This window comes from Apostichopus japonicus, chromosome 21 (assembly GCF_037975245.1).
Source record: "Apostichopus japonicus isolate 1M-3 chromosome 21, ASM3797524v1, whole genome shotgun sequence".
Lineage (NCBI taxonomy): Eukaryota > Metazoa > Echinodermata > Holothuroidea > Aspidochirotida > Stichopodidae > Apostichopus > Apostichopus japonicus.
In genome coordinates, this window is record NC_092581.1 from 16082810 (window position 1) to 16110656 (window position 27847).

At 36.5% G+C, this 27847-nt stretch overlaps 2 protein-coding genes and 1 long non-coding RNA gene across 8 annotated transcripts in view; 2 read left to right on the forward strand and 1 right to left on the reverse strand.

The window, feature by feature from the left end:
- LOC139962436 (trophoblast glycoprotein-like) overlaps window positions 1-13208 on the reverse strand; it is a 38571-nt gene extending 25363 nt beyond the window's left edge. For 3 of the 5 annotated variants that reach the window (XM_071962376.1, XM_071962374.1, XM_071962375.1), the window contains exon 1: window positions 12983-13199. The gene's annotated coding sequence lies outside the window, so the exon portion shown is untranslated. Of the gene's footprint in view, window positions 1-12982 lie in introns of all 5 variants that reach the window. The other 2 variants (XM_071962377.1, XM_071962378.1) reach the window with 2 other exon arrangements.
- Window positions 7647-14471, forward strand: LOC139962437 (uncharacterized). The gene is made up of 2 exons (XR_011791243.1): window positions 7647-8318; window positions 13906-14471. It is a non-coding gene; the product is annotated as an uncharacterized lncRNA (long non-coding RNA).
- A 5938-nt stretch (window positions 14472-20409) lies between these two features.
- Window positions 20410-27847, forward strand: part of LOC139963040 (glutathionyl-hydroquinone reductase YqjG-like) — a 64260-nt gene continuing 56822 nt past the window's right edge. The window contains exon 1 of one of the 2 annotated variants that reach the window (XM_071963496.1): window positions 20410-20598. In XM_071963496.1, the coding sequence (XP_071819597.1) occupies window positions 20493-20598 (106 nt within the window). In that variant the 5' untranslated portion in view covers window positions 20410-20492. Of the gene's footprint in view, window positions 20599-21078; window positions 21292-27847 lie in introns of those variants that run through there. The other variant, XM_071963495.1, reaches the window with a different exon arrangement.

Consider the following 27847-nt stretch of genomic DNA (forward strand, 5'->3'; position numbering starts at 1 on the left):
TTTCTAAGTACTGCTGTTCAAATGACTTTGAATGAGGTTAGGATCAAATTGTCCATTTAAAGGGTCATCGGTATTGCCATCAAAATACTATAACCGGCTAAACATTGTTTCAAAGTTTGAAAAAAGTACTCACATGGAGGTCTTGTATCAGCAAATTATTCCCATGCTAAAGTATTCAATTATATATAATTCAATGTCTCTGAGAGGAACATTTCCTCCTCTATGGGTGGCAATAAAATATAAACTTGCTGAATTTTGCTCATGGATGACCATTTTTTGACTTTCTAGCATATTTGATGTCAAAGCTGATGTCCTTTAAACAGATTTATGATTATTCATCACTACTGATTATTCATCACTACTGATGATGGATCACACAGGTACAGTGCCAATATGGCGTATAATCAACTAAGCATGTAAACGACAGACCACATACCAACATTGCATGCATTTGTATGATTGCTCAGGTGATGAGGTCGTAACTATGGATACCATATTCATAATATATTGATGTGATGGAAACCCCTTCAGCAGACTACAGTAGTCTGACTGTTAAATGCTCTTGATCATTGACATGGTGTTCCCCACTGTATGTGAATACTCTTTTCAAGAGATAAAAAAATAACCTGATCAGACACAGGTCTGTTAATTGACATAATATTTGCTATTTGAAGATGTACAGGTAAATTGTAACAAATTCTAAATCTAATGTTAGAAGGACAGGAAAATAAAATGAAAAAAAATATAATTAATTAATTCCTATTTTGACATACTTTTAACCTCATTCAAATAATAGTTTGTATATAAAATACACAAGACTAGGTATTCAAAGCATTGTTAACACCAGTGCCAATTTGCAAGTCTTACTGTATTATTTGATCTGTTGTACTGACTTTTAATACTACTGTGTACTGTAGCAAATCCTCTCAGCAGCATTTGCTAGCATTTTATTGATGGGGGAGGGAAAAAAATCAATAGTAACAAAAGAACTGATACTTGTTAGCCCTCTGAAAAGATGTAACACACATGGGAGTTTTAAACTCCTTGAAAAGACAACCTTGGTATTACCCTTTTGTGAGAAGCTAGTTGACCAATCTATAATTCCTTTTTCTCGTTCTTCCATGGGCTATGGGCTGAGGGGATGTTTAAATCTAAATCTTGTTATACATACAAAAGGATAGTAAAAAAACCTTCCATTGTAGAGAATTGAGTTATCTGTGGTCAGAGGAGGTAAGCTGATAAACTGATCAATACAATAATAATCTACTGACAAATCTTGCAAGAACATCTCTTTAACCAGATCCAAATAGGAGATAAAATGTCAGGATTTGCTACCCTGAAATATATATCTATACAGTGTAAAAGGTTGTCAGGGTTGAGTACTCCTCTCTCTCCCCCCCCCCTCCCCCATCTAGGGCCATTTTGTCAGGGTCTGTAACACACACACACCATATTTACAAATTTCAATTTTTAATGGACATGATATTGAATTGGATGTTGTTACAAGTTTATAGTATATTAGTCATATACACTTGACTACACTAAGCACTAGTCTAGGGTTTTGTGTATTCGCTAAGTGCTGTAAGTGCACTATATGAATATTCATAAGATCATACATATTCATAATGTCACACAGTTTATGGAGACGAAGAGTGAAAACTTGTGACGTCTGTCAAACTAACTATCTCGTGAACGACCAAATCTCGGCTCGGGATATGTCCTGTTGACAGCCAATTTTTTTTATCTGGATCAATGTAATCATACCTTTCAACTACACATTAATCTTGTGGGACATAAACCAATCGTGACATTTCCACAATCTCAAAAGAAAGTCAAGATTCTCTTGGGAATAAAAAAGCATTTTTGTTTTCTACCCCTAAAGTATTAAAGCCTTTGAGGGGATATGAGATAACACATGTACATGAAGATCTTTCATGGACCTGTCATCTTTCAGTATATATACAGTATGGTCAAATGTTCACTGCAAAGGATGACTTTTTGATGTGTCTGCAAGTTTACTCCACCACCGTTAGGCACTCTACAATCATCTCCATGGAACATGCTCAAGAGCACAGCAATAGAGAAAAATCTTGACTTTTTGCAGGCGATGCATATGTTACAATAAATTATGAGGTGTCCTTCTGAGCAGCACATAATTGAAGTTAAAATGTGTAAAAGGCAAGGATTCCAAACTGCCCTAGGAATGATCTCATACATAAATCAGAGACTACAAAGTCCAAACAGGAAGTTTATTGACAGCATCTTATATTGCAATCATCCCAAACTGATGCAATCTGACCCATAACATTGTGTGCATTCTTAATAGCAAACAAAATCAATTGCATATAAAACACAAAATAAAACAAAATTGTAACTAAAGAGCCTGTGTAAGAGAATGTGTAAAAGTTAAGAGGGTCTGACATTTCGATCCTAGCAGGATCTTCTTCAGAGGCTGAATGACAAGTTACAGTAACAGATGGGACAAATACACGCACAGAGAATACAGACTGTATTCTGCACAAAATACAGAATACAGAGAATACAGAATACACCTCTAGGCAAAATCTTATTTGACCTTTCAAAGTATGACATAGAAGCCTCATATTTGTCCCAGCTTTTGGCATGTTGTTCTGCTGTAGCTTGTCCATCTCAATGATCCATTCTGTACATAACATCTGCTGAATGCCTCCTGTTGTCCAACACCCCTTGTCTCTTCAACTTTCTTGTCCTAACATACAGCACTCCTAATCTGCCTCGTAAGAGACATCCTGATGACATCCTACATGTTTACTATCTTATAAATCTCTTACAGGAGCTAATCCCCCCTGACCATCACCTATTTATTCAGTTGCTGTGGCTTTTCAAGGTTTATCCTAGCAGCCCCTAGTTGCCCATTTCCTTGACTCTCATCCAAAGTAATCCATTCTAATCCCCTCACAACAGATATATTCAAATGACCTCCTGCTTGTTCACTCTCTTAAAATTCTCTAATCCTCGCTAATCCACCCCTGACCATCTCCTATTTGTTAAGTTGCCGTGGCTTATCCATCCCAACCTGTCTTTTCACATCCTGACCACTAATTCATTGCCTCTTGCTCTCCCTAATCCATCTATTCTAATCTGTCTCTTGAAACCATCTCCAGGGTTACCTCCTATCCAATCCCTCCTCCTTGGCCTGGTTAGTCCCCTCAAATAGTTCCCATACAGAATTCTTCCTTTTACATCTGAATATTATACAGTCAAAATCATTAAGGTCTTAAAAAACTAAAGATACAAACTTAGATTCTTCATCAAATTTTATCAACACTTTTCTTTTTAATTATTATTATTTTCTCACTGCAGAAACTCATAATCACAATTTTTTTGTTTTCTGTCTCATTTGCTTTCTTTTTAAAACAAGGTATATATACTACATTCCTTTAAAGGCCTAATTTTGCACAAGTAGCAACAAGAGCTGCTTCAATAAGAAACAAAATAAACCGACTGCTAAAAGAAACCACTGTACATCGACATTACATCGAGGCAGCCAAGAAAAGAAAAAAAAAAGAAGCCATGTTCATTTAGAGAGATAAAAGAATTACTGCATTACGACGACACAACGACAAAGAGGGTCTGTCTTTGACAAGAATACGAAGAAGGAATTACAGAAGAAGATGGAACACAAAATCAATAGCAGAATAGACATTAGATGGATATTTCCCAGGAAACGTTGCAAAAAAACAGAAGAAGTCCACGCTAGGCAGGTTAGGCAGAAATGGTTAAAACCTCGGGGGTAAAATCAGAAGAGAAGAGTAAAGAGGACATTGTGAGGGAAACATCCTTCTATATATTCAACAGAAGTTTGTCATCAATCTTATAAGCATGTAATATGTAGCTTTAGCTGATCATTTTGAATGTAAGCTTCAGCACAGTATGTAGTCATTCATGGTGTAAAGTAACACAGTATTATAGCACGCTATATATAGAGTATACATATCGACTTTGCACGATAATTTACAGAATTACTTGTCCATAATTTGCAAGTAATTTGCATGTATGGACAGATACATGCAGAGAACTTTGCAAAATTGTCTATAAAAAGGAAATAATATTGACAAAGGGTTCAGTTTGGTGAGAGAGGGGGAAAAAGGGGTACATATTTATCATGAACTATAAAAAAATGGGACTTTTGAAAATGTCATTTATTAATTTACTTTTTTTAATTAATAATTTGATATAGAATTTGTGATTTTTTAAGTAAATAGTTAAAAGTTTAGGACTGGCTTTTTCATTTCAGAACCACCTGCATCAGGTGGTAAGAAATATTCCTAATACACTATCTAATCTCAATTTTGTTTTCATTGGTAACAAAACTGAGCAATAATTCCAATTTCTAATTGACACTAAACTGGTTAAAAATTAAATCACTGAGAAAATGATAAAAATGATGCCTTTCCAAACTCTCATTAGCCAATCACAGCTCAGCTCTTCTGCTCATTCGATCTTCATACTAACTATAACAATATATACTATACAACTACAGTGCTACAGTAACAATTAAGACCTCTCGATCCCCTCAAACTCCCCTCCCCTCCCCATCCCCACTATAGGCCAACAATTGGACAGGTGCACTTCAACTGGCAAAAGGGGGGGGGGGGCATTGTGACTAATGATGCAATCAAGTTGTCAGATTGAGACAAATATCTCTTACTCGTCCCATTATGTTTGTGTCTATGGTAAAACATGTACCCTTCCAATACAGACTTTGTTCTTTACATATAAATTTATAATCAATGGAACAGTGAATAAGGATTTATAAACCTGTTTTTCGAAAAAGCAAAAATATAACATTGGCTATATATGGTTTCCAACTAATGACTTCCTAGCTTGATCTGCAAACTAAGTTATAGTGCAGTAGTCAGCCTAATTTAGTTGACATCAATTATCAAATACCATACTTTGTACGTAGTAAGTACACTAACACAAGTATGAGTCACCAAAGCATCCCCTCACTATCAGTAGTGGTGAGAGAAAAAAAAGTGCATATTCATCATTTATTATGAAAATATCATTTTTTTTCTTAAATTAATAATATATTACCCCTCAATCAAACGAAAATTTTTGATAATAATTACAAGTAATTGGAAGCTTGATGGGGTCGTGAGAGCCAGTACAATGCACCAGCAATTTCCAACTAACCAGAACTATCCCAGAGGAATCTCAGAGCTGAGCTAGAGTACAGTAGTCAGCCTAATTAGTCGACATCAATTATCAAGTACAATTCGATACATTAGGTAGTAGTACAATCACAATGTCATAGGAATGAGTCACCAAAAGTTCACCTCAAAATCGGAAGTGGCATGACTTCCATATCTAAAATTATTATCCCTGTATTACTGCTTATTATCGGCAAATATTATTGGACTGCTCTCAAAAGCCTGTACTGTAAATGAGTGTTGCAATTCAGGAAAACGCCAGTGCCAGCTTGATTTTTTAACTACAGTAGTAGATTGTTTAGAAAGCACTGGCATTTTTTTCGAAAGTGGCTGAAAATTGTGATATTCTAGGTAGACTGATCTTTTTATTAAATTCGCACCAAACAGCAAGATAGATGGAGATAGAGTTCGTCTGCCTCAGTCTTATTGAACAGTGAGCATGTTCATACAGTGGATATTAAATTGGTTCCGAGAAATTTAAGCTCTTTATAGCTTCTGTATATATAGCATAGCATGTGTATCGTACATTTCTCTTGAGATATATATTGTCTTGAACAGTAAGATATAGATCAACACCTCGATCACTCATCTGCCTACCTCTTCCTGTTATTGAACAAAGAGATTGTTATACTGTCGATATTTAAGGCAATAGTAGCTAAATTACACACACACACACACACACCAGAGAATTACCAATATTTTATCAGAAAATTCAAATACTTCAAAACTAATTAAGTTCTTGAGAGATAACTTCTTGAGATGTGCAAATTGGTAATTACATATGTCAAAACAGATAACAGTGTTTACATAGTGAACTAATTAATGCAGCAATTTGTAATTAAGTTATGAAACCACAGATATGATCATAATTATACAGATAACTGTGCTAGACAGGACTGCCAGGGTTGTAACCTAGTCACTTTTAGTATAATGCCGATTCGAGTCATTACCACTCATTTTAATTTTTTGGAGTGGAGTCATTGCAATTTTTTTGGTTTGGGGGGGGGGTTAGGTGTGAGGGGAAGGAGGGTGGGTGTGTGTGGGGGGTACAGTAAGTTACCAAATTGTTCGAGTCAATTGACTTTGAAATTTAGTGACTTATCACGACTGCACCATTTCAGTTAACTTCAAAACATCACAATCTTTGATATTTCTAGAAAAAGATCCATTCTGTTAATAGATTCAACAGCTTCTTGTTTTATCGATAAAAATTAAACCACAAAAATAGTTTCAAACAAACGCATGTCTTGCATGAAGTGGTTGTTTTATACTACTGCAGAGATACAGTGCACATCTGTATACCATCGTTAATAAATAACGAGGCACTCACTGACAAATGAATTGGTGCAAGATGACAGTAAGTGACTATGAGAAACGAGCCAAACAATTGAAATCACAAAATTAAATTTAAAAATTTTAAATTTATACCACACTTGATATTTTCTCAACTGCTAAAATTAGGAATGCTTCAAGTTCAAGGAAGATTGGCCAAGATCACATAATTTTTGGGCGAAAAATGTATATATGGGTAGGTATTGTGTGCATGGGTTCACATTTTGCTGCAATTGGGACCTCTTAGCTGAACATTATAGGGAGTGAAATGTGGTAAGAAAAGGTCCAATGCTTTTGCCGATGGGTAGGCCATATATATATGCAACCTTGAGTACTGTATGACTGAACTACATGAAATGGTTGAAAAGTCAATTTTCTTTAGGGGAATTTACCGTAACAATATTCAGAGCTTAAATACTATATAATTTTTCTTAAGTCTGCAGGCCATAAAAAAATTGTTAAGAAAATGCCAAAATGCTCCTCGGGCCAATGAAATTTGAAAAATGTAGTACATCATATTTGGCAATTTTTGGCCTTAAATATACCAAACTGGCCACCCTGATGGGTACTGTACTACTAAAGTACACTAAATTTAAAGTACTCTCGGACTTTCACTGCAAAACCAAATGTCTAACAAAGGTATTCCCCCAATAATTTCAACAAATGAGATTCTCAAATGTAACATGTAGGTCAGGGTCTTTTAACGGTAGGCTGCCTGCAGGAAAGATTGGACCCAAAAGAGATTTCACAATTCGGCAGGGGCCAAAAAATTTTGTTTTAAAAAATCTAAGCCGATAATCTTGCACTTATCAGGTACATGCCATCAGTCAGCCCTTAATACCTTGGGTGTTAGTACACTACCCTGCACACACACAGTAGTTCAAAGCTGAGGTACAGTACAGTATACAATCAGAATGGTTCTCTCTGCTTCTTTGCTCATTGGCATTCCTGGACCATATCAAAAGATTAAATTAACACCATATTTATGAGGGTTGGAGCTGGTTCCATTAATACAGAACACTTAAAGTGAATTATGAAATAATACAGCAGTCATGTTGGTACAAATTTAACTGTTCAATGATTTTACAACAATTGCGTACATTGTTCATCAATGTCTGAAGTGCATTTTTCTAATTGTTTACAGTTTCCACGGAGATAATCGGTACTTATCCTTCATAAAAGCACAGATGTGTTATAAATTCACAGATCTAATAAAGATAATATATCGGTGATACCCGCACATCAACCGCAAAAATTAATGTGACGACACTGGCAGAGACGCCGCCGCCGAGATGAGCACAAATCTATTTTCCGCCTGCTAACCTAGTACTCTTATCTTATGTGGGGATCAATAACAACCTCAAACATCTACATACCACTGGTGTCATCAAATTGTTTCTTTATGACATTGGTGAGAAGACCAGTTATCAATGACCTCTTCATCACCAGCTCATATCATATGAAATAAAAAAGAGTAAACCCACACATTCCAAAATTGGCTTAACAGGATTAATCAACACTTCTGAGCATACTGACACACAACCAATATCCTGTGAATGCCATCATAAGGTGATGTTAACGAGGAAACTCTTCCAGTTATCATCGATTTTTGAATGTCGTTGAAGGTTGCATCAATCTGTTTTGATGGTAAAGATCATTTTAATGACACTGGTCATGATAACAATGGATGTTTATTGGATTCCTTTACACAAAGACAACACTGTAGAGTGTGAAACGTGACAAGACAGAGAGATAAATCCTATCAAGTATCAACTTGAAACCTTATTGTAGGTAGGTTCACTACTCTAGATACAATTTGAAACCTTATTGTAGGTAGGTTTGCTACTCTAGATACAATCTGAAACCTTATTGTAGGTACAGTAGGTTTGCTACTCTAGATACAATTTGAAACCTTATTGTAGGTAGGTTTGCTACTCTAGATACAATTTGAAACCTTATTGTAGGTAGGTTTGCTACTCTAGATACAATTTGAAACCTTATTGTAGGTAGGTTTGCTACTCTAGATACAATTTGAAAGGTACAGTAGGTTTGCTACTCTAGATACAATTTGAAACCTTATTGTAGGTACAGTAGGTTTGCTACTCTAGATACAATTTGAAACCTTATTGTAGGTAGGTTTGCTACTCTAGATACAATTTGAAACCTTATTGAAGGTAGGTTCCCTACCTCTGATATCAAGAAATTGATATCTCGTTTGAGTGGTAAAAGTAAAGACGCCTGAAATTAATAAAAATAGATTTTATATAAAACAAAATGAAAATCCAAAATTTTTTAGCAGAGAATGGAATTACTGTAGAGTGTAAGGACTCACACAAACAGACAGTACACATGGATACACCAAGGAACCAACACTGTACAAAACAGCACACTCTATGAAAGAGACTAAATCCCTAAATTTTCATTAATTAGTTGACTCTCCTGTTCACAAACATAATTTATGTGCCAAAAGAGAAGATCTCAAAGAAATTCACAGTAAATATATTAGAACAGTAGATGAAATTGATTTCTCAACAAATTGCAGGAATTATATGCATCTGTAGGTCTAAACCACATGCTCATAGTATTTCCCAATCACGTAGTTGAGGTAGATAGGAAAGTGCATACAGATGTTGACTGGGAGACAGTAAAACTAAGAAGAGTGTAATCAATCTTGAGGATCATAATGTTTCAAATTTTGGGGATATTTTGTGAATACATCTGGCAACAACCACTGACTCAATGATATCATTGAGAAAATTAAGCTGAAAACGTCATTTTTTTTCTTTTTAAATAATATTGCAATCAATTATCAACCGAGGAAAATAATCATTTTCACAAAAGAGTTGCATTTTGGATGCAGAAAATATTGACAGCTATGCAAACATTCAAAATCTATCAGGTTTCAAGGATAAATCAACAAGAAGATAAATAATAGCCTAAGTAAAGCGTTTGAAGAATATCATCTGTCATGATGACATCATAGACCAGTGAAGACACCAACAGTATTTGGGATCCACTTGTTTGTAAGAGAAGTTTTAGCCAGTCAAGTTTCACCCAGTCAATAATACTGTGGTAATCACCCAGTATCTCTAGTTAAAAGATATATTCTGGTGGCTAAAGTTGATAGCTGAACAAAAATGCTGAATTTTTTGGGAATCTAACTGTGAAAACCACATCCTCATAGCATTTTGTATTGTGAAGATATGAATTTTTTAAATTTAGTGATATTTTGTAAATTGCATCTGGCAACACCAGAATGTATGATGTCATCAGGGCACTTCAGCTGAAAATGTCCACGTTTTTCTTAATAATATCTCAATCATTTATTCATAAACAAATAGAATATTTCTACAAAAAGATGCATTTTGATGAAATTCTAACTACAGAGAACTTTGACAGCTATGCAAACATTCCAAAATAAATCAGGTTTCAAGTATAAATCAACAAGAAGATTATAAAAGCCTAAATAAAGCTTCCAAAGAGCATTTGCCAAGATGACATCACAGAACCCCGCTACTGTGATCCAACTTCCTGGAGTAGTTGAGGGTTTAGCCATTCAAAAACGGTCACATTCAATCAAACGAATATCTCAAGTTAAAGGGCATGATATATTGATGGGGTTTTCAACTACCACTGTGGAATATTTTTCTCTTCAATACAACTTTTCACATTGTCTGTCATCAGAATATTACCCTTTTTAAGTACTTCAGATACTGAGATAGGGTTTTGACTTAAGTTCAATAATTATTTTTGCTAAATACAGTAAGCCTTTACATTATCTGCCTAATATCCCTAAAGTAATACTAAACGGACAGATATCCAAAAGAACTCTCATCATTAAGGGTGTACTATCACTCTGTATGATGCCAATAAAGGCTTGTCAAATTTTGAAGGAAGCCAAATTCAAATCAGGTGAATAATTTTGTGGTCAACTTTTGTGTAGCAGTTTAAAGGCCTTGGATGTTTTCTCTCCTAAAATACAATGTTTTCCTGTGTAAATTAAAAATAGCTAGATACAACTTTTAACACTTGTATAGCAGCTTTAAAATTTTGCATATAGCATTTTGTGATGTCATATAAATTAATCCCTGCAAATTAATTAATTTTTACTCAGGAAGGAAAAACTGTTGCAGGGTTTTGGAAAATTGGAAGATAGGTGTCCAGACTGACCATACCGTATCATAAATTTATGGCAATTTGATAAATGTATTCCAATTTCCAAAATTGGTTTGTCTTTTATCCTTCAACATAGAAAAGAAAAGACACGTCTGCATAAACATGAGATATAAGAAAGAATGTTAGAAAACTATTTGACTGCATAAAATGATAACTTTTAAACAGTGAGAAATCGTAACAGAGTACAGACAATAGCAATTTGTAGAGCCAAATGTTTGAACAATGTAGTACTTTATGTGTTTAGTTATAATTGACATTAATGTGTACCTTTTTTGCACCCCTCTTTACAATATATACACTATGTTTCATGCAAGACGAAACATTGGTCTCCCAAACTTGAAAACATTTTAATCTGGAGTTACTGTCACAACACATACTGTATAGTGTATACAGTTTAATAAAGATAGTCCTGAATTTAATTTGTTCTGACCACAGACAACATTACAACATTCCTAAAGTTGCTTCATCTTGGGGTTCTTTTTTGTCCGGTCTTCTGCAATCTCATATTGAATAGTGAGGAAGGATTAACAGGACTTAACAGTTTTCCCTTTTTATAACCCATGAGAATAATTATAGCACTGCTACATTGACAACACATGACCTTTAAATATTTGTAGGGACTTAACAAATCAAACTTTTAAGATCACAAACACTATTTTGCAAATATATGATACAGTAAAAATTTATTTATGTCAAAAGCAGCAGCATCTTGTTTTAACATAAATTTATTTGTTTATTAATTTATTTTTTTACGATTGTTATTTCTAATTTTTATTTTTTTGTACCAATTAGGAAATATATTGCATATTAGATATTTCCAGCATATTTTAGGACATGATTCATACACAAATCTGCCCACTGAGATGTTGGACCTGAAGGATTAACTGGCTGAAAAAGGTTAACATCTCTACTTACAATGTAAATTGATACTTTGAAGAGAGAGTAAACAAGTGAACAGCAGACAAGTTTAGAATGGAATCATATAAAATAATGAAATTATGAACCTAGGACAATCAAGGCGATGGAAAGGAAAGATATGAGTAGAGAGAGGCAGTGGGAACGGTGTCCCTTTATGTTGCCTTTAAGTTGCCATGGAATGTCATTAAACTTTTAAGACCACAAAGAACGTTTAGACAACACAGTAATAGAACATACAATAATGGACAAAAGAATGAGTACATTTTACAGCAAAACAAAATTATACAAAAGGCAAATTATATGTAAATTTTCCAAAAAGATGTTGAATGGTTTTGTCAATAATGTCCAGTCAACTCTAACAATGGTAGATTACTTACAGTTTAATACAGTTATTTTGTGTTTACCAAAAATATCAATGTTTCCAATATTAGGAACTCAGTGTTGCATTCATTTTGTACCCTTCTTTTGCAAAATATAATATTAGTTTGACAAGAGATTGCCATAACATGCTTGAAATGTTTATTTTCGAAACTTAACGATCTAGACTTGAATCTTACTAGGTTTCTCCTTGCCAAAACAGCATTTCATTAACAGAGCAGTACAGTATATACCTTTTGATTTTCTTATGGGAAGAAATCACTGAGGTCTAATTTATATAACATTATGGAGTGTATCCAGCACAGTTAGTTGAAACAGTACTTGATTAGGAAAATGTTTACACCAATGCACAGGTTCTAGCCACAGTAGAATGCTCTAATTAAACAAGACACATGTTTGTAAGATTATCATCACAACGTCATGAACAGTTATCAGGATAATCAGCATCATTTGTTTTGTTAAGTCACAAGGATGAATGTCTTTCCAAACTTCACGCAATGTTCACTGAAATATGATTCATACAGTACTTGACATAGTGTAACTAGGCTTAGAACTATGTGCTGTGTAATTCAAATTGCTAACATTATGTTCAGCCTCCTAGTCCTACTACTACTACTGGCCTATAAAAACAATGTCAACATTTTTAGCTGAGGAAAAAACCAGCTGCAAAAATATATCCGATTATAACACTGTGCGTTCTACCTAAGTGAATGTACATGATGGAAAATGGAAATCGGTACCTTATTGATGTAAATCGTAATTTAAATCAAGAAAATTAAGTCTTGTCTGAATTTATAGGCTTGACTAAGTTAACTCATACTAACGTGTAGCTACAGTAGAACAATACTATTCTGCACAGTCGATCGTGTTGTCTGAAGTCACCATCTCAAGTCCTGCATCAACTTCATCACACAAATACAAATGGTTCTATCTGGGATAAATAAAATTATTCTTAAACCTCCGTTATTTTTATCCTTGCTTACCATGAGTATAAGGTACGTTCCGAGTATTTATGTTGAAAGCGATAAGACAAATTTATCGATGGACCTAAGATGAAATTCTTGGGCCGCTCACCTTCAATTATTCCAAAGTGACATTCCGATATATATGTAAACCATGAAATTCCGTAAGCCTGTCCGTCCGTTTCCAACCGGTAATTTGTTGTGTTGTATGTTGTTTCCACAACTAGAGTGCTTGTGCCCAAATTGCATTGTCAATATAATGCTGCATTATAGACGGAATTACTAGACTTTTTAAATCATTATGTATACCAAACCGTCTTCGTCAATTTATGAGTAGCGCCACCTTTTTTCTTCTTGCGCTTGAAATTACACTATAAAATGTTCATGTTGCAAGTTATCTGTCATTTCCCAGGGGCGCAGAATTTTACAAAAGAGGGATGTGGCCCTGAGATTGTCAAGGATTTCCCAGAAATCATTTTAAAAGTATGATGGTGCACTCTGAGGCATATAAAGGCTAAGCGATAGATCTAATCTCAAGGTTGTGCTCATAACTACTGAAATTATCATTCAACCTCTGAAAAGATCCTGCTAGGATTGAAACACCAGGCCCATTTATACTTTTACACGAACATTATCTTTGTGAGTTTTAAGGGAGTGTACACCACCAAAGCCCCTCCCGCACCCCACAAATTCACCTGGATCCGCGACTGCTTTGACATTCAAGCCAACTATTAATTGTCTTGCATCAAACGGCGGAAACAATTATTGGCAGAATTTTTTTGGGATACACTGTACTGTTACGCTAACTTGAACGCTGTTATATGTAGGCCTATGGGTGTTTACTTGATAACGCTTTTGGGCTTTGTGTGTAATAATGTATTTTTGCCCATGGTTAGGTTACTATTACAGCAATGACATATTACTGTTATATTCATTACATTCAGGCATGACGAGAGGGGAGTAACCGGGATCATTCACGGGGCCCGGAGAATTAGAAAGGATGGATCAGGTTAGGGCCTCAGCCGCCCACCAGAAACAGAATCTTCATATGCCTACGCAATGAATGTACTATGAATTTGAAATAATTGAAACTGTTTCTGACTGATTGTCATTAACCAGACTCAGCCCATTGGAGCGTCGAGGGTCGGGTCTGGCCCTAGCTGCAATTATGTCACTGGTAGGGATGCACCGGATCCAAATTTTTGGATCCGGCCGGAACCGGACTTTGCCGAATAGTACATGCAATCCGGCAGGATTTTATCCGGCCGGAACCGGATTTTTTCATTACACAAAAGAAAATCATTAATAAGAAGTCGAAGTATGAAACAAGGAACAAATCTTAGGTGAGGTATACGCATATTATAGAGAAGGTGAAATTAAGACCCCATTTATGAGATTAAATATGACTTGAAGTGGTGTAATCTACATTCTTTAATAAAATAACTACAATATAATTGTTGACAAGCTTGATACAGTATGTAAATTTGTTTGCTGGAAAAATACTGCATACTACCTATGAAGTTTGTTTTTAAACGGGAAGCTACATTTCACAAATCTAATACTTTATACTGAATAAAAAGATTTAATTGTTGTAGTAACACTACTATCAGGATTTAGAATTGTCTTTTATTATTCATTACTTGTGAACAAATTTTTACACTGCAATATTATCTGTAAAAAAAAAAAAAAAAAAAAGCATTGCATCTTTCCAGAAGTGGAAGAAAATTCTTATCTATCTTTTATCTATCCTTTAAAATGGAATTAAATGTTCATTAGAACACTTAATGATTTAGGTTTTTCATGAACTTTTAGGAACTTTCATGGTGACAAGAGATATCTCTTTCTGTGAGAAAATTAGATACTGTTTTTTCTGTGACTGGCACCCCATTTGGTGGAAACTCTTCATCTATTTATAAAAGTGCCAAGATTATAATTTGCATATTGCCATGACCACAAACAATGAGTAACAATTGACAGCTTTCTAGACAGGAAATGGACTGTAGTGGTCCACAAAAAGATCCATTGTTTTGACTTCTTAAGGTCCTAATGCACATGTTTGGATTTTGGACATTTCATTTCATGCAAGTGTTTCTCTCTGACCATTAAGAGATTGTTTCACACATAAAAATTCAGAGAAAACATGAATGCCAACAATAATGGGAAAGTAAAGATTCAATGGAACAGTATTTTGACTGATAAGTATATGAATGGTCTATTTGAACTGCACAATATTAAACTGATGAAGGCTGCAAGAAATGATTTCACTGCAAACTGTATTTGTTGTAGCTTTATATTATTACAGTAGTTGTATTATTTTGGTTGATCTTTAGAAACAGTGGGTCAGACCATTGAGAAAATTAAATTAAACATGTTAAACCTAATTTTTCCTTACTTTGAATGTTTTTATTAATTTTTGAAAAATAGGTTACATTGATTTAAGTTACTACCAACACTATTTAAGGAAAAATTCTGGCCAGATTTTGAAAAAGATCTGGGCAGATTTTGAAAAAGATCCGGCCGAATTTTGAAAAATATCCGGCCGGAACCGGAACCAGAACCAGATAATTTCTCACTATCCGGCCGGATAGTCCGGCCGGACCGGATATCCGGTGCATCCCTAGTCACTGGACCACCTTTGTCAAGTCTTCAAATAAGAATGCATTATTCTTAATTTTATATTCCCTTATTTCCCATGATTCACTGTGGGGCACTTGTTATAGCACTCTCTGACCCCATTTCTTCAGGCCTGTCCTCTGCCCCCACCCCATCCCATCCCGCTTGACCCTTCGATATTTTTTTTTTATGACAGGCTTGTGAAAACCAACTGATTGACGACTCCTGGCATATGTATGTAAATAAAGTATGATTTGCAGATGAACCATAATTCCATACCCGATTAATTTATCTGCAAAAGACAGCCTTAGCCATTTATGGCTCTGGCTAAAGCATAGAAATTAACAATTTCTATGGGCTAAAGGGACTATGAATAGAGGGCGGAATACACAATATAGTGATTGGAAGAAAAAAAAGCTCGTGGTTGGGAAAGGATTTGTTCACGCCAGAAGAAACGATCGATGGGCTTTTCGACATCATCACACTGGTTCTTTTTTGTATCTGGTAAGGAGGAGGGAGGGGTGGTCGATTGGGAAGGTGAGCCATGGAAGTCATGGGGGGTGGGGTATTTGGTCATCATTCCAGGAAGCGAAAGTTTTCTATGTGCTATCATTACCTTCACGTTAATCTTTATAAAGTTGTAATGGATTTCCTGATAAAATATCTCACATTGGACCCAATTTCAGCCGCATTCTATCTATATCTATCACCATCCATTTCTCCACACCACATACAACCATGTTAACGGGGGAAGAAACCCTATTATTTCGCCACTTGCAATAAATCTTAGTTCTTTACTCATACACCATTGATACACTCGTCTGGGTGTTTATATAATGAAAACTTAGCGTAGCCTATATAAAATATAACACGAAGCACTTGTTTGACTTTAGCGACTTAATTATAAAGCTGTATGTGTACCATGGGTTACGATTGAATAAATTTCATTCATTCATTATATTGGCCAATCATCTGTCTGCTTCAACCAATCTCCAATAGATCTAATAAAACCAACTAATTCAATGCGTGGCATTCACAATTCGAGTGTCTATTATGTACCATTACCTTCTCTGAGGTCACGTTATCATAAAGGAATCCCCTCACGGAGAAGTGAGCTGAGATTAATTCATTAAGTAACTCTCACTTGTTAATTAGCCTATACAATTTGTATGTTTAAATCGATCGTGAATGTCAGATCGCTCCGGTCCGGCGCTTGTTCTTTTAGAACTTCAATTAAATTGTGACAAGATTGGTTCATAAGTGTCCTTGCGTGTGGACCTAATTATAGCCTGTATTTATAGCCTGTATTTGCGCCAGAGAGCACCATATTACGTCGAAAACTGTTCTTTGCTGTGAGAAATCACCCAGTCCCTTCTATATGAGGGTCTGCCTCAATGACGTCAGGGTTACGGGTATAATCCTTCCATTCATGCTCTTCAACATACTAGCCACAAAGACCACTGAAATCCTATTTGCTAACGTATCTATGCAGATTTTTTCCTTTTACCGTTTTCCCGGTATGGGCTAAAGGTATCGCACCACAATTAGAGTAGTACACGTCCGCCTGAGAGGTTAACCATTGTCAGAAAATTGCCCTAAAGTGCCCCACTGTCAGCGGCGGACTACCCACACGGGTATTTGAGCAATGCCCGGTGGGCCGGTGGGCCGGTGGACTGGGGAGCCTGGTAAAAATTACAGCCCATTTTCACAGTATAGAATACAGACGGGCTGTGTAGAAATATATTTTTAACTGTGGGAATCAGCTCATGAAATCACCATGTAAGTTATAGTTCTATTAAGTTCGTAAAAAAAGAACGTGCTCTTGGCAAAAAGTCCGTGTTAATGGATTTTATTTAGTTTTTTTCTTCAATTTTTCAAGCATGTTGTCATAAAATGCTAAAATCTAAATAAAATTCAGTCAAATTATATATTTTTTGTCTATATTTGTTTTCGTTTTTAAATTTTCTCAGTGTTGCTTCTGGAAAATTATTTTTGGGTCTTTTTAAAAAAAAATTATTGTAACCTTTAAAATTGAGAAATATAGCACCCTTTTGCATCTAGGCATTCCTTAACTTCAAAAAATTCTCAAGGGGTGTATACCCCTCCCCTTAAACCCCTCGCCCAGGATGGCGATCATTATGTAAGTAACATATCAATGAATAATGGGCCGGTCTATAGGTAAAAAAGAATACCCGGCCGGTTTTAAGACCCAGTCCGCCCCTGCCCACTGCATTGATTGTTTGGCAATTTCTAATTGGTCATCACCATTCTTTTTGATGCTTGGATGTTAAAGAGGATGAAATAAACTACCGATGGTCTAAAAATCTGGAGGATTGAAGGTGCATGATTTCAAGTATTTTATGATATTGATATCCCCACAAAATACCGAAGATAAGTTTACAAAAACTCATTTATTTACCGTGCTGCTTTTATACATTCCATCCGAGCACTTAGAATGTTTGTTGTAGTCTGTTTGTTATATCGTTTTATGTATTAACTTTTGTATGTGTAGATGTATTTTTTATGATATCCTATCATCTTACATTTTCCCCCCTTTTATATTAGTTATTCTTGGACCGTTTATAGTCTGTTTGTTATATCGTTTTATGTATTAAATTTTGTGTGTGTAAATGTACTTGATATGTTATACTATCATCTTAACACCCCCCCCCCCCCCCTTTTATATTAGTTATTCTTCTTGTTGAGGTATTATATGACTCCTCTCTATAAATTTTATATGTACACTGGAGTACGGGACGGAATAAAAAGAAGGAGCCACATACTATAGTACAACTTGAAAACACTTGAACAAGCACCGTTGTTTCCCACTTTAAGTCTAAGAATTCACACGAGGTGGAACATTCCGTTTAAGGGGATAGTATAGTGCAAAAGCTTCCAAAACGTTTGAATGATACTTTGAAACTATTGTCAGAGAAATTTCACGTAATACACTAACTTGAAAATGAAGAATTGCACAAAATATTCCGTAGTTTGTGTGCTTCATAAGAGTTCCGACTTTTCAAGTTTTTTTTTCAATTACGATATACTAAAGTCAAAATGTGAAAATCTTTAGAGCGAGTTTAATCAAAACTCACTTTTTGCAAATTCGTTACTACGCCAGAACGGGGACGAAGTGACAAAAACTTCAGGCTCTGATAGCAAAAAAATCTGCATGGTCATGATACGGAAAATTGATTGTGTCATGAAAGGCCAACTTGTCGGGGGGGGGGGGGGGGTGTGGTGTGATTGGAGCAAGTTATGCTAGCATATATAGGCACATAGATCAGAAGTTCCGTGATATGTGAACAAGTAAAGCCAACTAACGTAAATAACACAATATACAAAGAAGCGAATAAACTAAATAATGAAGGACTCTAAAATATTTATTGCATACGTAAATAGATCCAGGCCCCGTAGTCAGGTATAGGAGTACCAATTATAGCTCGCCTAATTTTGCACGTAAGTATATAGCGTGAAGCCAGGTTATAGCTGGAGATGAAAACCTAGCATAATATCACCACAGGCCTAAAGCAGATTTACATGGAGTTGTGGACATAACTTTTCATATAACTATGGAAAACAAGATAGAGAATATTTGAAAAAAAAGTTAAATAAATCTGTCCAGGAATACAACTACACATAACTGAATTCTTCAAATTTTTAAAGTAATGAATTTATTGTACTTTTTGGTAAACTCTGAGATTTCGGGCAACAATGCTCTCCAGCATCCTTTGGAAGTCTCCATGCAGATGATTAACAACCTTTACGAGTTCACAGGCCCGCAGTCACTCTCAAACTTGGTTGCTGCATCCTACCAACCTCAATCCCCTTCCCCAGCACACGCTCATTAGGGCCTCAAGTTGGCGTCTGTCTACATACGCAGGCATAAGCGTAGGAGCCTCATTTGCTTTGGGGGGGGGGGGGGGTTGTAACAACTTGCCCGAAAAATATCACCAAAATTTTTTCGCGCGCTCCGCGCGCGTTCCACTTATGTTAATATTCTTATCATATAGGCATTCTTCGGTTATTACATCACATGCCAATAACATACGATCGTTTTCCGTTTTTACCCTTCAATATATTGGTTATAATTATTGGGGAAGTCGTTACAACAATAATGATAACTATATAAGTTTAACCATTGAAAAACACATTGCAAATTCTTCTTCTTTCAGTAGGTGCCAGTGGTGGATCGAGCTATAGGGGTATTGGTCTGGGGGGCAAGAATGGTCTGTAGGGGCGCTTTCGACACTATCTAAGCCACCACAGGTTGGCGCGGAGCGTATAGTAAAAATACTCCCTATAGATCGCCGGAAATGACTCTTTTCAGGCCTTGCTAATTTGCAGATAAACGAAGAATAAATAGGTGTCATCGTCATTTGTCAGAAAATTGCACTAACAAAATGTGACAAATGTCAATAGGTACCGTATTTGAGAGCGCAATAAAAAAAAAGTCAATAATCGCGAAGTAAAGAGTGGTAAAAAGCTGAAAAGGGCGCCAGAGTCCGTCAGGGGGGCATCCGCCACCTCTGACTGTATGGACGCTCCGCCACTTGTAGGTGCCCGAAAAAATTCTCAGCATATTGCCCGAATTTTCACCAAAGATTATGGTGGGGGGGCTGCAGCCCCCCAGCCCCCCCCCCCGCCTCCTACGCCTATGTACGCAGTCATAATAGATGAAGGTATTATCAAAATCAATCATGATTGATCTATTATTAGTATTGGCAAAGTAGTCTACATTTGTCCGGTGTGATTTCTGGAATAGAAGCTTTTTTATTATCGTAGAAAATGCATCGTCACTGTTATTTGCTTTAGTCTGCTGAGTTTGAATGCACGAATAAGTTACTGTAAGCGCTACAATCACAGTGCAACGGGAATTCCACAAGCGCACGTGTAAACACTAATACGGTAGTTGAAAATGGCCGCTCCAAAGGAAAATGCATCACCTCAATCGTGGACTAGTTCTATTTCTAAGAAAGGTGAATTCAAACGAAGAGATTCAGCTTTCAGGAACTTCATCACTGGTAAGGGATTCTATGATAGTAAGCTTCGAATGCCACTATTGTTTACATTTTATTGTAGGGTAGCATACGCCAATTGAAACCCACATTAACCTACATACTAAATCACATAAGTAATGTGGTCTCTCAAGTCCAGATAGAGTTCTTACTAGCTAAACCCTACCCATCACAGGATAGCTGACAACTCGTTGGGCCAATATTTGCACCAAATGTACCTCCATTCATGCTCTTCAACATGCAAGCCACAAATTGAAAACCAGATCCTGATTGATAACGTATCAAAAAAGAGGTTCTACCTGCTTCTTTTTGGCACTTTCCCTGAGAAGGGAGAACAATCAGGAGTATGCCCCCAATAGAATAATACACTCAACGATTTATTAAACTCGTTGAATACACTCATCGAGTTTTATTAAATTCGATGAATACACTAGTCGTACATTTAGGGTTCAATATTATACAACGCTTCAGCTCCCAGGTATTATAGCCAGTACTACTACTAGATAGATATTTAGACTAGGCTTAACGTAAGAAGTTGTATGGGAGTCGTACAACGATTAGTGCATTTGCGAGTATTTACTGCCCGTTTACATACGTTCCAAGGTATACTCCAGGTACATTCGGCAATGTCTGATACTAAAGGAAAGAAAGAGGGCGAATTCATAAAGAAAGAATCAGCATTTAGGAAATCCATCACTGGTAAAGTACCTCTGTCCGTTGTGTCTAAAAGGACCGTTTGCATAGGCTAAAATGTTGTAGGGTCCTAGCTTGTTTATCCTATCTTAGGCTAGTCTATTTTACTTGCTGGCATATATTACTAGACTATTCTGGTCACTGTTACTGTTAGTGCTAGTCCATTGAGGATAGCCAAAATACAGTAATATGGCATTGTTTGTTATTCTATCTAATGTTTACACTGTAAGTTGAGTTATGTTTGAAAGCTTTCATGGCCAGGTCAGTTGGAGGGTACCCAGGTGCACATACACTGGTGTGACCCATGTTAATCAGGTGTACTGTAGATGTTTGTGAGAGGTGGAATGACCTAGTGGGAGTGGTCAGCGGTCTTTCACCTACCAATAGGATTGTGTTATACTAGGGTGTTGGTTTATGTTAGTGTTAATTTGTTATGTATGTTGGAGATAATGTTACAAGAGAATAATACAAAGCAGAGCTCCTCCAGCCTCCAAGCTGTCAACTTGTCTTGTGTCATTCTTTGTTGGTTGCATAGATATGTTTTAGTTTGTTCTGTTACTGCTCGGTCACTACAGTGTTAGTAACTGTAGTGTTAGGCCAACTGCAGGCGTTCCGAAGTTAGGCTGTGCTACATAATTATATTATTGTAAGTTAATGTAGCATACATTGAGACCGCCATTGGTTAAAAGAGTTAAAGATAAATTATCCTAAGTAAGCCGAATGTTTCGTAGGTTGCTACTAAAGTTGAACCCAAAATAAATAAATACACAACAACAACTTGAACAAGTTGAAGTAGTTGCAACCACTGAATGTGTGAGCCTCATTATGCTTTCCATTATAAACATGAACTAACCGATCCCTATAACCATACCAACTTTTGGTACATTCATAGGTTTCAAGTGGGTGAAAATTTCAAACCAAATATGGTTTCCTTTCTTTGTTATTGTTTTGGTCGATATTAAAGCTTTGATCCAATGCCTGGGTGGGCAGATGTACAGCAATCACCTTTCCACTCATAACTGTACTATAAATGTTTTGATAGTATGCTGGGCTATGTATTTTATGTAATCCCTTTATGCCCTGCTCCCTTAAAGGTAGTCAGTATTGGCCCCAAATTTTAGCATGCTATAATTGCTAGAAGTTTTCAAAAGTACTTTCCTGGAGGTCTTTACACTCCCAATTGTTCTCAGACATTTTAAAGGAGCACACAAGATGACTGAATGTCCCAGTGAGTAAAATTTCCTCCAAGGTTGTAATAAAAACAGTTTAAGACTTTTGACCAAAGGTGACCATATTTGAATATGTAGCATACTTGGGGCCAGTATGTGCATACCTTTAAGTAATGTCACTATCTCTCTCTGTCAATGGTCCCTTGCACAGAGACAGCCATTTGTTGGACAGATATCACCAATAATCTTGAGTCAATGATTGCTTCCCTTGCACAGCGTTAAGAGAAAATTGATCACTCCTGTGTCTACGCGATGTTGAGGCCAGGTTAATGTTTAATATTTCAGCATACAAATTGGCGTCATGTTCATGCATGGGCAAACTTTTCCACACCAGAATATGTATTTGGTTATTAGTATTTATAAGCAAGGAACAGCAAGAAACCTATTGATGCAGAACCTTGAGGAAAACACCACCACTAGCATCTTGCCGAGAGAAGTACACAAATATATACTCCCATATCATGCAAACCTTTGTTTGCTTAACTCTCTTCCCTCCTTCCCTGTTCCTCTTCATCTGTTCCTCTCATATTTTCTTCCTTTCCATCAGTGGCGAAGCTAGGGGTATTGGTCAAGGGGGTCGAGAAAGGTCTGTAGGGGCGCTTTCAACACTATGTAAGCTGAGCGCCACCCAGTGGCGGAGCTAGGGGTATTGGTCAGGGGGCAAGAATGGTCTGTAGGGGCGCTTTCGAAACTATCTAAGCGGAGCACCACCACTGGTTGGCGCATAGCGTACAGAAAATTTTTAAGTAAAGATACTCCCTAGATCTCGGGAAATGACCCTTTCCGGGCCTGGCTAATTTGCAGATAAACGAAGAATAAATAGGTGTCATCGCCAAATTACACCAACAAAATGTGATAAATGTCAATAAGTAGATGAGAGCGCAATAAAAAAGACAATAATCTAGAATAAGTAAAAGTGGTAAAGAGCTGAAAAGGGCGTCAGCAGCCCATTTTACTCCGTCAGGGGGGGGGGCATCCGCCCCCCTGACTGTATGGACGCTCTGCCACTGCTATCCATACCCCTCCCTAATTAACAATCCTTAATTCTGCTCATGCTTGGAATTATTTTAGCAGAATGTAACCAGTTGCATCACAATTTTGAGGTTCATTTGCTTCACCATAGAATGGTAATAGGAAGTGTAAAAACTATATTTCTGTACAGAAATGTAATGGTATAAATCTTAGTAATTGTATCCCAATTTAGCCAATTTATGCTTTAGCTGCTTTGGCTGCCAAATCAATTTTGTGTCCAAACGTGATTAATAGTAAAATCTGTGGTGACTTCTAGTAAAAGATTTAACAAAAGAAATATTCATTGACAAACACTGATAGTTTTGAACTGATATAGCTTTTATTTTTTGCCTTTCTACTATGGTAATACCTGAATGTCACTTCATGAATATCTTAAATAAAAATATCATAAATAGGTACAAATATGCAGATAAATTTTTCAAATAAAATAATTTATTAACAGTTTAGAGGGCCAGACATTCTGATCCTAGCAGGATCTTCTTCAAAGGCAAACTGAAATGCAGAAAGAAAACAACTAAGGGCCCAATTAAAATGAAAATGTTAAAAATTTGAAAGAAAATCTGCATAAGACTCAAGGGCGTAGGAAACGGGGGGACTGGGGGGGGCGCCAGCCCCCAGTGAAAAATATGGGGGGGCGGAAGTATCATTCCGCCCCCCCGCTCCGCAAGTCAGAAAACCCCTTTTTCATTTCCAAATGAGAAAAAAATCTCATTTGGAGCATCAAATTGCATTTAAGGCCAGGTGAAAATGCAAAATTCTTTACAAAATGGAGTGGGAGTTGAAGTGTGCTATATTGCACCAAATTGCATCTGAGGCCACCTGGAAATGCAAAAAAATTCCAAAGGGGAGGGGGACACCCCCTCCCCTTAGACCCCTCCCCCAGCCCGGCCATCAGTCTTCAGCCCCCCACTCAAAAGTACCTTCCTACGCCACTGATAAGACTTATACTCATCCCTTTATTTACACAGCCATAAACATGTATTTATATGCACAGTAAGTTTGCTGTACCACTAAAGTCATCATAAGGTATAATTTTGTTCATTTTGATTGCATACCAGGAGATCTTTTCTTTGGTTACCAATAGCATGATATTACAGCAGTTTTACCATCAAAATTCAATAACAAATATCTCAATATATAAACAACACACAGCAAGTAAAGTAGAATTGAATATTTGATGGTTATCAATGGATTCGCATTTTGCAATAAAATCGCAATTGTTTTTTTTTTCTCTCCTTGTTTTTATCTTTCATTACTTAAATCAGATTCATATAAATAAAATTTGTTAAATTTACATTAATTTCTTGGGAGAACACTCCTGCACGAGAAAACTTAGGTAGTTAACCCAGCATTTGAGATTGTTACGACCCTACAAAACATTTTGCAATATATTGAAATGGCTTTCCTGAACTTCACTTAGTTTGCAATGACATTGCGTATCTATATAAATATATATATATAAATATATATATATATATATAAATATATATATATATATATATATATATATATATATATATATTATATATATATATATATATATATATATATATATATATATATATTGTTATTATTACATATGGTATGGTAATGACGATCTGCAGTTAATTTCCCATGACATTGCAGTTTTTTAATCCTTAAACAAGAAATGCCTAATTGTCTCTTTAACGTCCAATGACATAGCAATTTCTATTGTTGAAAAACCCAATGAACTAAGCAACAGCAGGATCTTTCTTTTTAATTTTTAATTTTATTACCAGTGGCGTCGCCAAGGTGGGGCCAGGGGGGGCACGTGCCCCCCCTGGAAAACCTAGTGCCCCCAGAGTGCTGAGAGTGCTGAGATTTGGGTTGTTAAAAAAAAATATATATATTTTGTTATATTCAACTCCCATCATCTGAGTTGGTTTTTCATAAGGACAAAGAAGCACAGTAATTCGTATTTTCTTCAAATGAGGTTGACAGGTTAGGAGCTGACGAAATGTGAGAATGTGAGGGTCCGCAGGCACCATACTTGCCTATATTTGTGGACCCATACTTGCCTATATTTGTGGACCCATATATTAACCCTGTTGTGTAGGGGGTGCAGAGGTCATTTGAGGTCAGATGCTTGTAGGAACAATTGGCGAATGTTCACACCTGCATACTGAGCCATACTCGATGTGTGATCAAAGTTTGGATTGCATGGTGAGATCCCTGATAGGAGCCAATAACGATGCTGGAACCTGTTACATCTTAATAGATAATGGGCGAAAACGAGAAGGACAAGAAAGGAGTCGGGGTCATGCACGCATTAATTCAACAAATGTAGGTTCTATTGATAGGGTTAGGCATAATATCGACAGCATGTGGTTCATATCCTCTGCAAAATTCTGCGCGTTGTTAAAATCTTTACCTCAAAAATAGCAATTTCTGGAGATATCTTCAGATCGAATTTAGCATCAAATGTGGCACCATTTTGCATCTAGCCCATCCTCCGTATGCAAAAATTTTCCCTTCCCCCTGGACAGCGATCTGTATCCACCTAAGTGCCCCCCATCAAATGCTGGTGCCCCCCTGTGCCCTCCCAGGCTGAAAAGTCTGGTGACACCACTGTTTATTACACCAAAGATCTTTCTTTAATAGGAGAAACCTCTTGTGAGAGTCATAAAGGAAATTAACCAAGTGTTTAATTTTTCTTGCAGCCCAACGAACTTTATAAGGTACTGTAATGACTTGCCTTAATCTTCCTGTAATTTTCACTTATTTAACAATATTTCTATAATTGAAATACAAAATATATTCTTATTTGATATGATCATTGATGGCAATTTACATACAGTATCATTCGATAAGCATTGATTAAATTTATACTGTACGTTTAGTTGAGAAGAGCTTATTCCAATTTTGAACACTTTTCAAACATAACATGATAAAGTTTCATGTAAAAGCAATGTAAAAAAAATTGTAATATCTTATGCTGCATATAAATTATGCACCCTTTATTATTCAACAATGGTCTTTTCTCAACAACTTTACTTGAACAACTTGCAGTAACTCGTAGGCATACAAAGATCAGCAAAGTATGTTTGAAATTAAGAGCAAATAAAGTTTGAGGAGCAATTCCAGAGTTGTTTAGCATATGTCAGTAAATTGAAACATTTGATAAAACGGTACATTATTTTCTGACTCTGCACAGTAGAAATGCCTCTTTGAAATACATAGCATTCAAAGTCTACAACTATCTTATTTGTAACAATAATTCACAAAGATAGTAAATAAGTAGAAAACCGTCCAAGAAGTTTACGACTGAGCCTATACATACTGTATATACACAGTATGTGACTTCTATACTGTACGTACCTCTTCCATACAACGTAGCTAGAATGTGGCTAGACACAGAATAACGCTTCATGCAACATCAGAAATTGGATAAGAAAATGGTACAGAATCGTACACTGGCGATGCTGGTACTTCCAGTTGTTCTGGGTAAATGAAAACTGGTTTTTGGTATGTGGGACTACTGCCTGTTGCCTTTGTGCTTCTAGCATATACCGGTGAGGAATTAGAATAAGCATATTCGTTTGCCTGAGCTAGATTACTGGGATTTAATATTATGGAGTCCCCAGAGATATGTGACATAGGTGTCTCACTCTGCACCCTTACTTCTTCGGTTACACCATTGGTGTCATATGTCACCCTTAACTCACCCTCTTGGTCGACCGCTGAAGCATTATTCCTTTTGTTACAAGTGATTACGCAAATGAAACCAATAGTGATGATCACAGCGAGGCTAAATACACCGAATGCAATACCCAAGTACAGGGGTAGCAAAGAGGAACTGTTATCATTGAACATGCTAGAGTTGACCTTTTGACCTTTACCTTCCCCCTTACCCATAAAAGAGGTGAATGATGGCGTTGATGTTTCCGTCGTTGTTTCTGTTTCCGTGAATTCAGTGGATGTTGAAATGTTAGTAGAGCGACCTTCATGTTGGGATTTCACTTCAATCAGTTTCCATGCGACAGTCGCTCCCACGTCATTCACTATCCTACAAGAAACATTGACGAACCCGTTCTCGTGGATGACCTCGTGGATCTCGATGGCGTGACCGCCTCTTCGGAAGGAATATCTTTGAAGTGGATGAACCGTCCAGTGGAGATGAGCGGACATGGGATTGGCGCGAAATAACACCTGGACGTCTAGGGTCTCCCCCTCTTGGAAACTCCCTTTCTGCTCCTTATCGTGAATGACCTCAATCTCTGCAATCGGTGGGTAGAGGACGTTGACATGTGGAAGAGTGCAACTAAGAGATGGTATCTCCT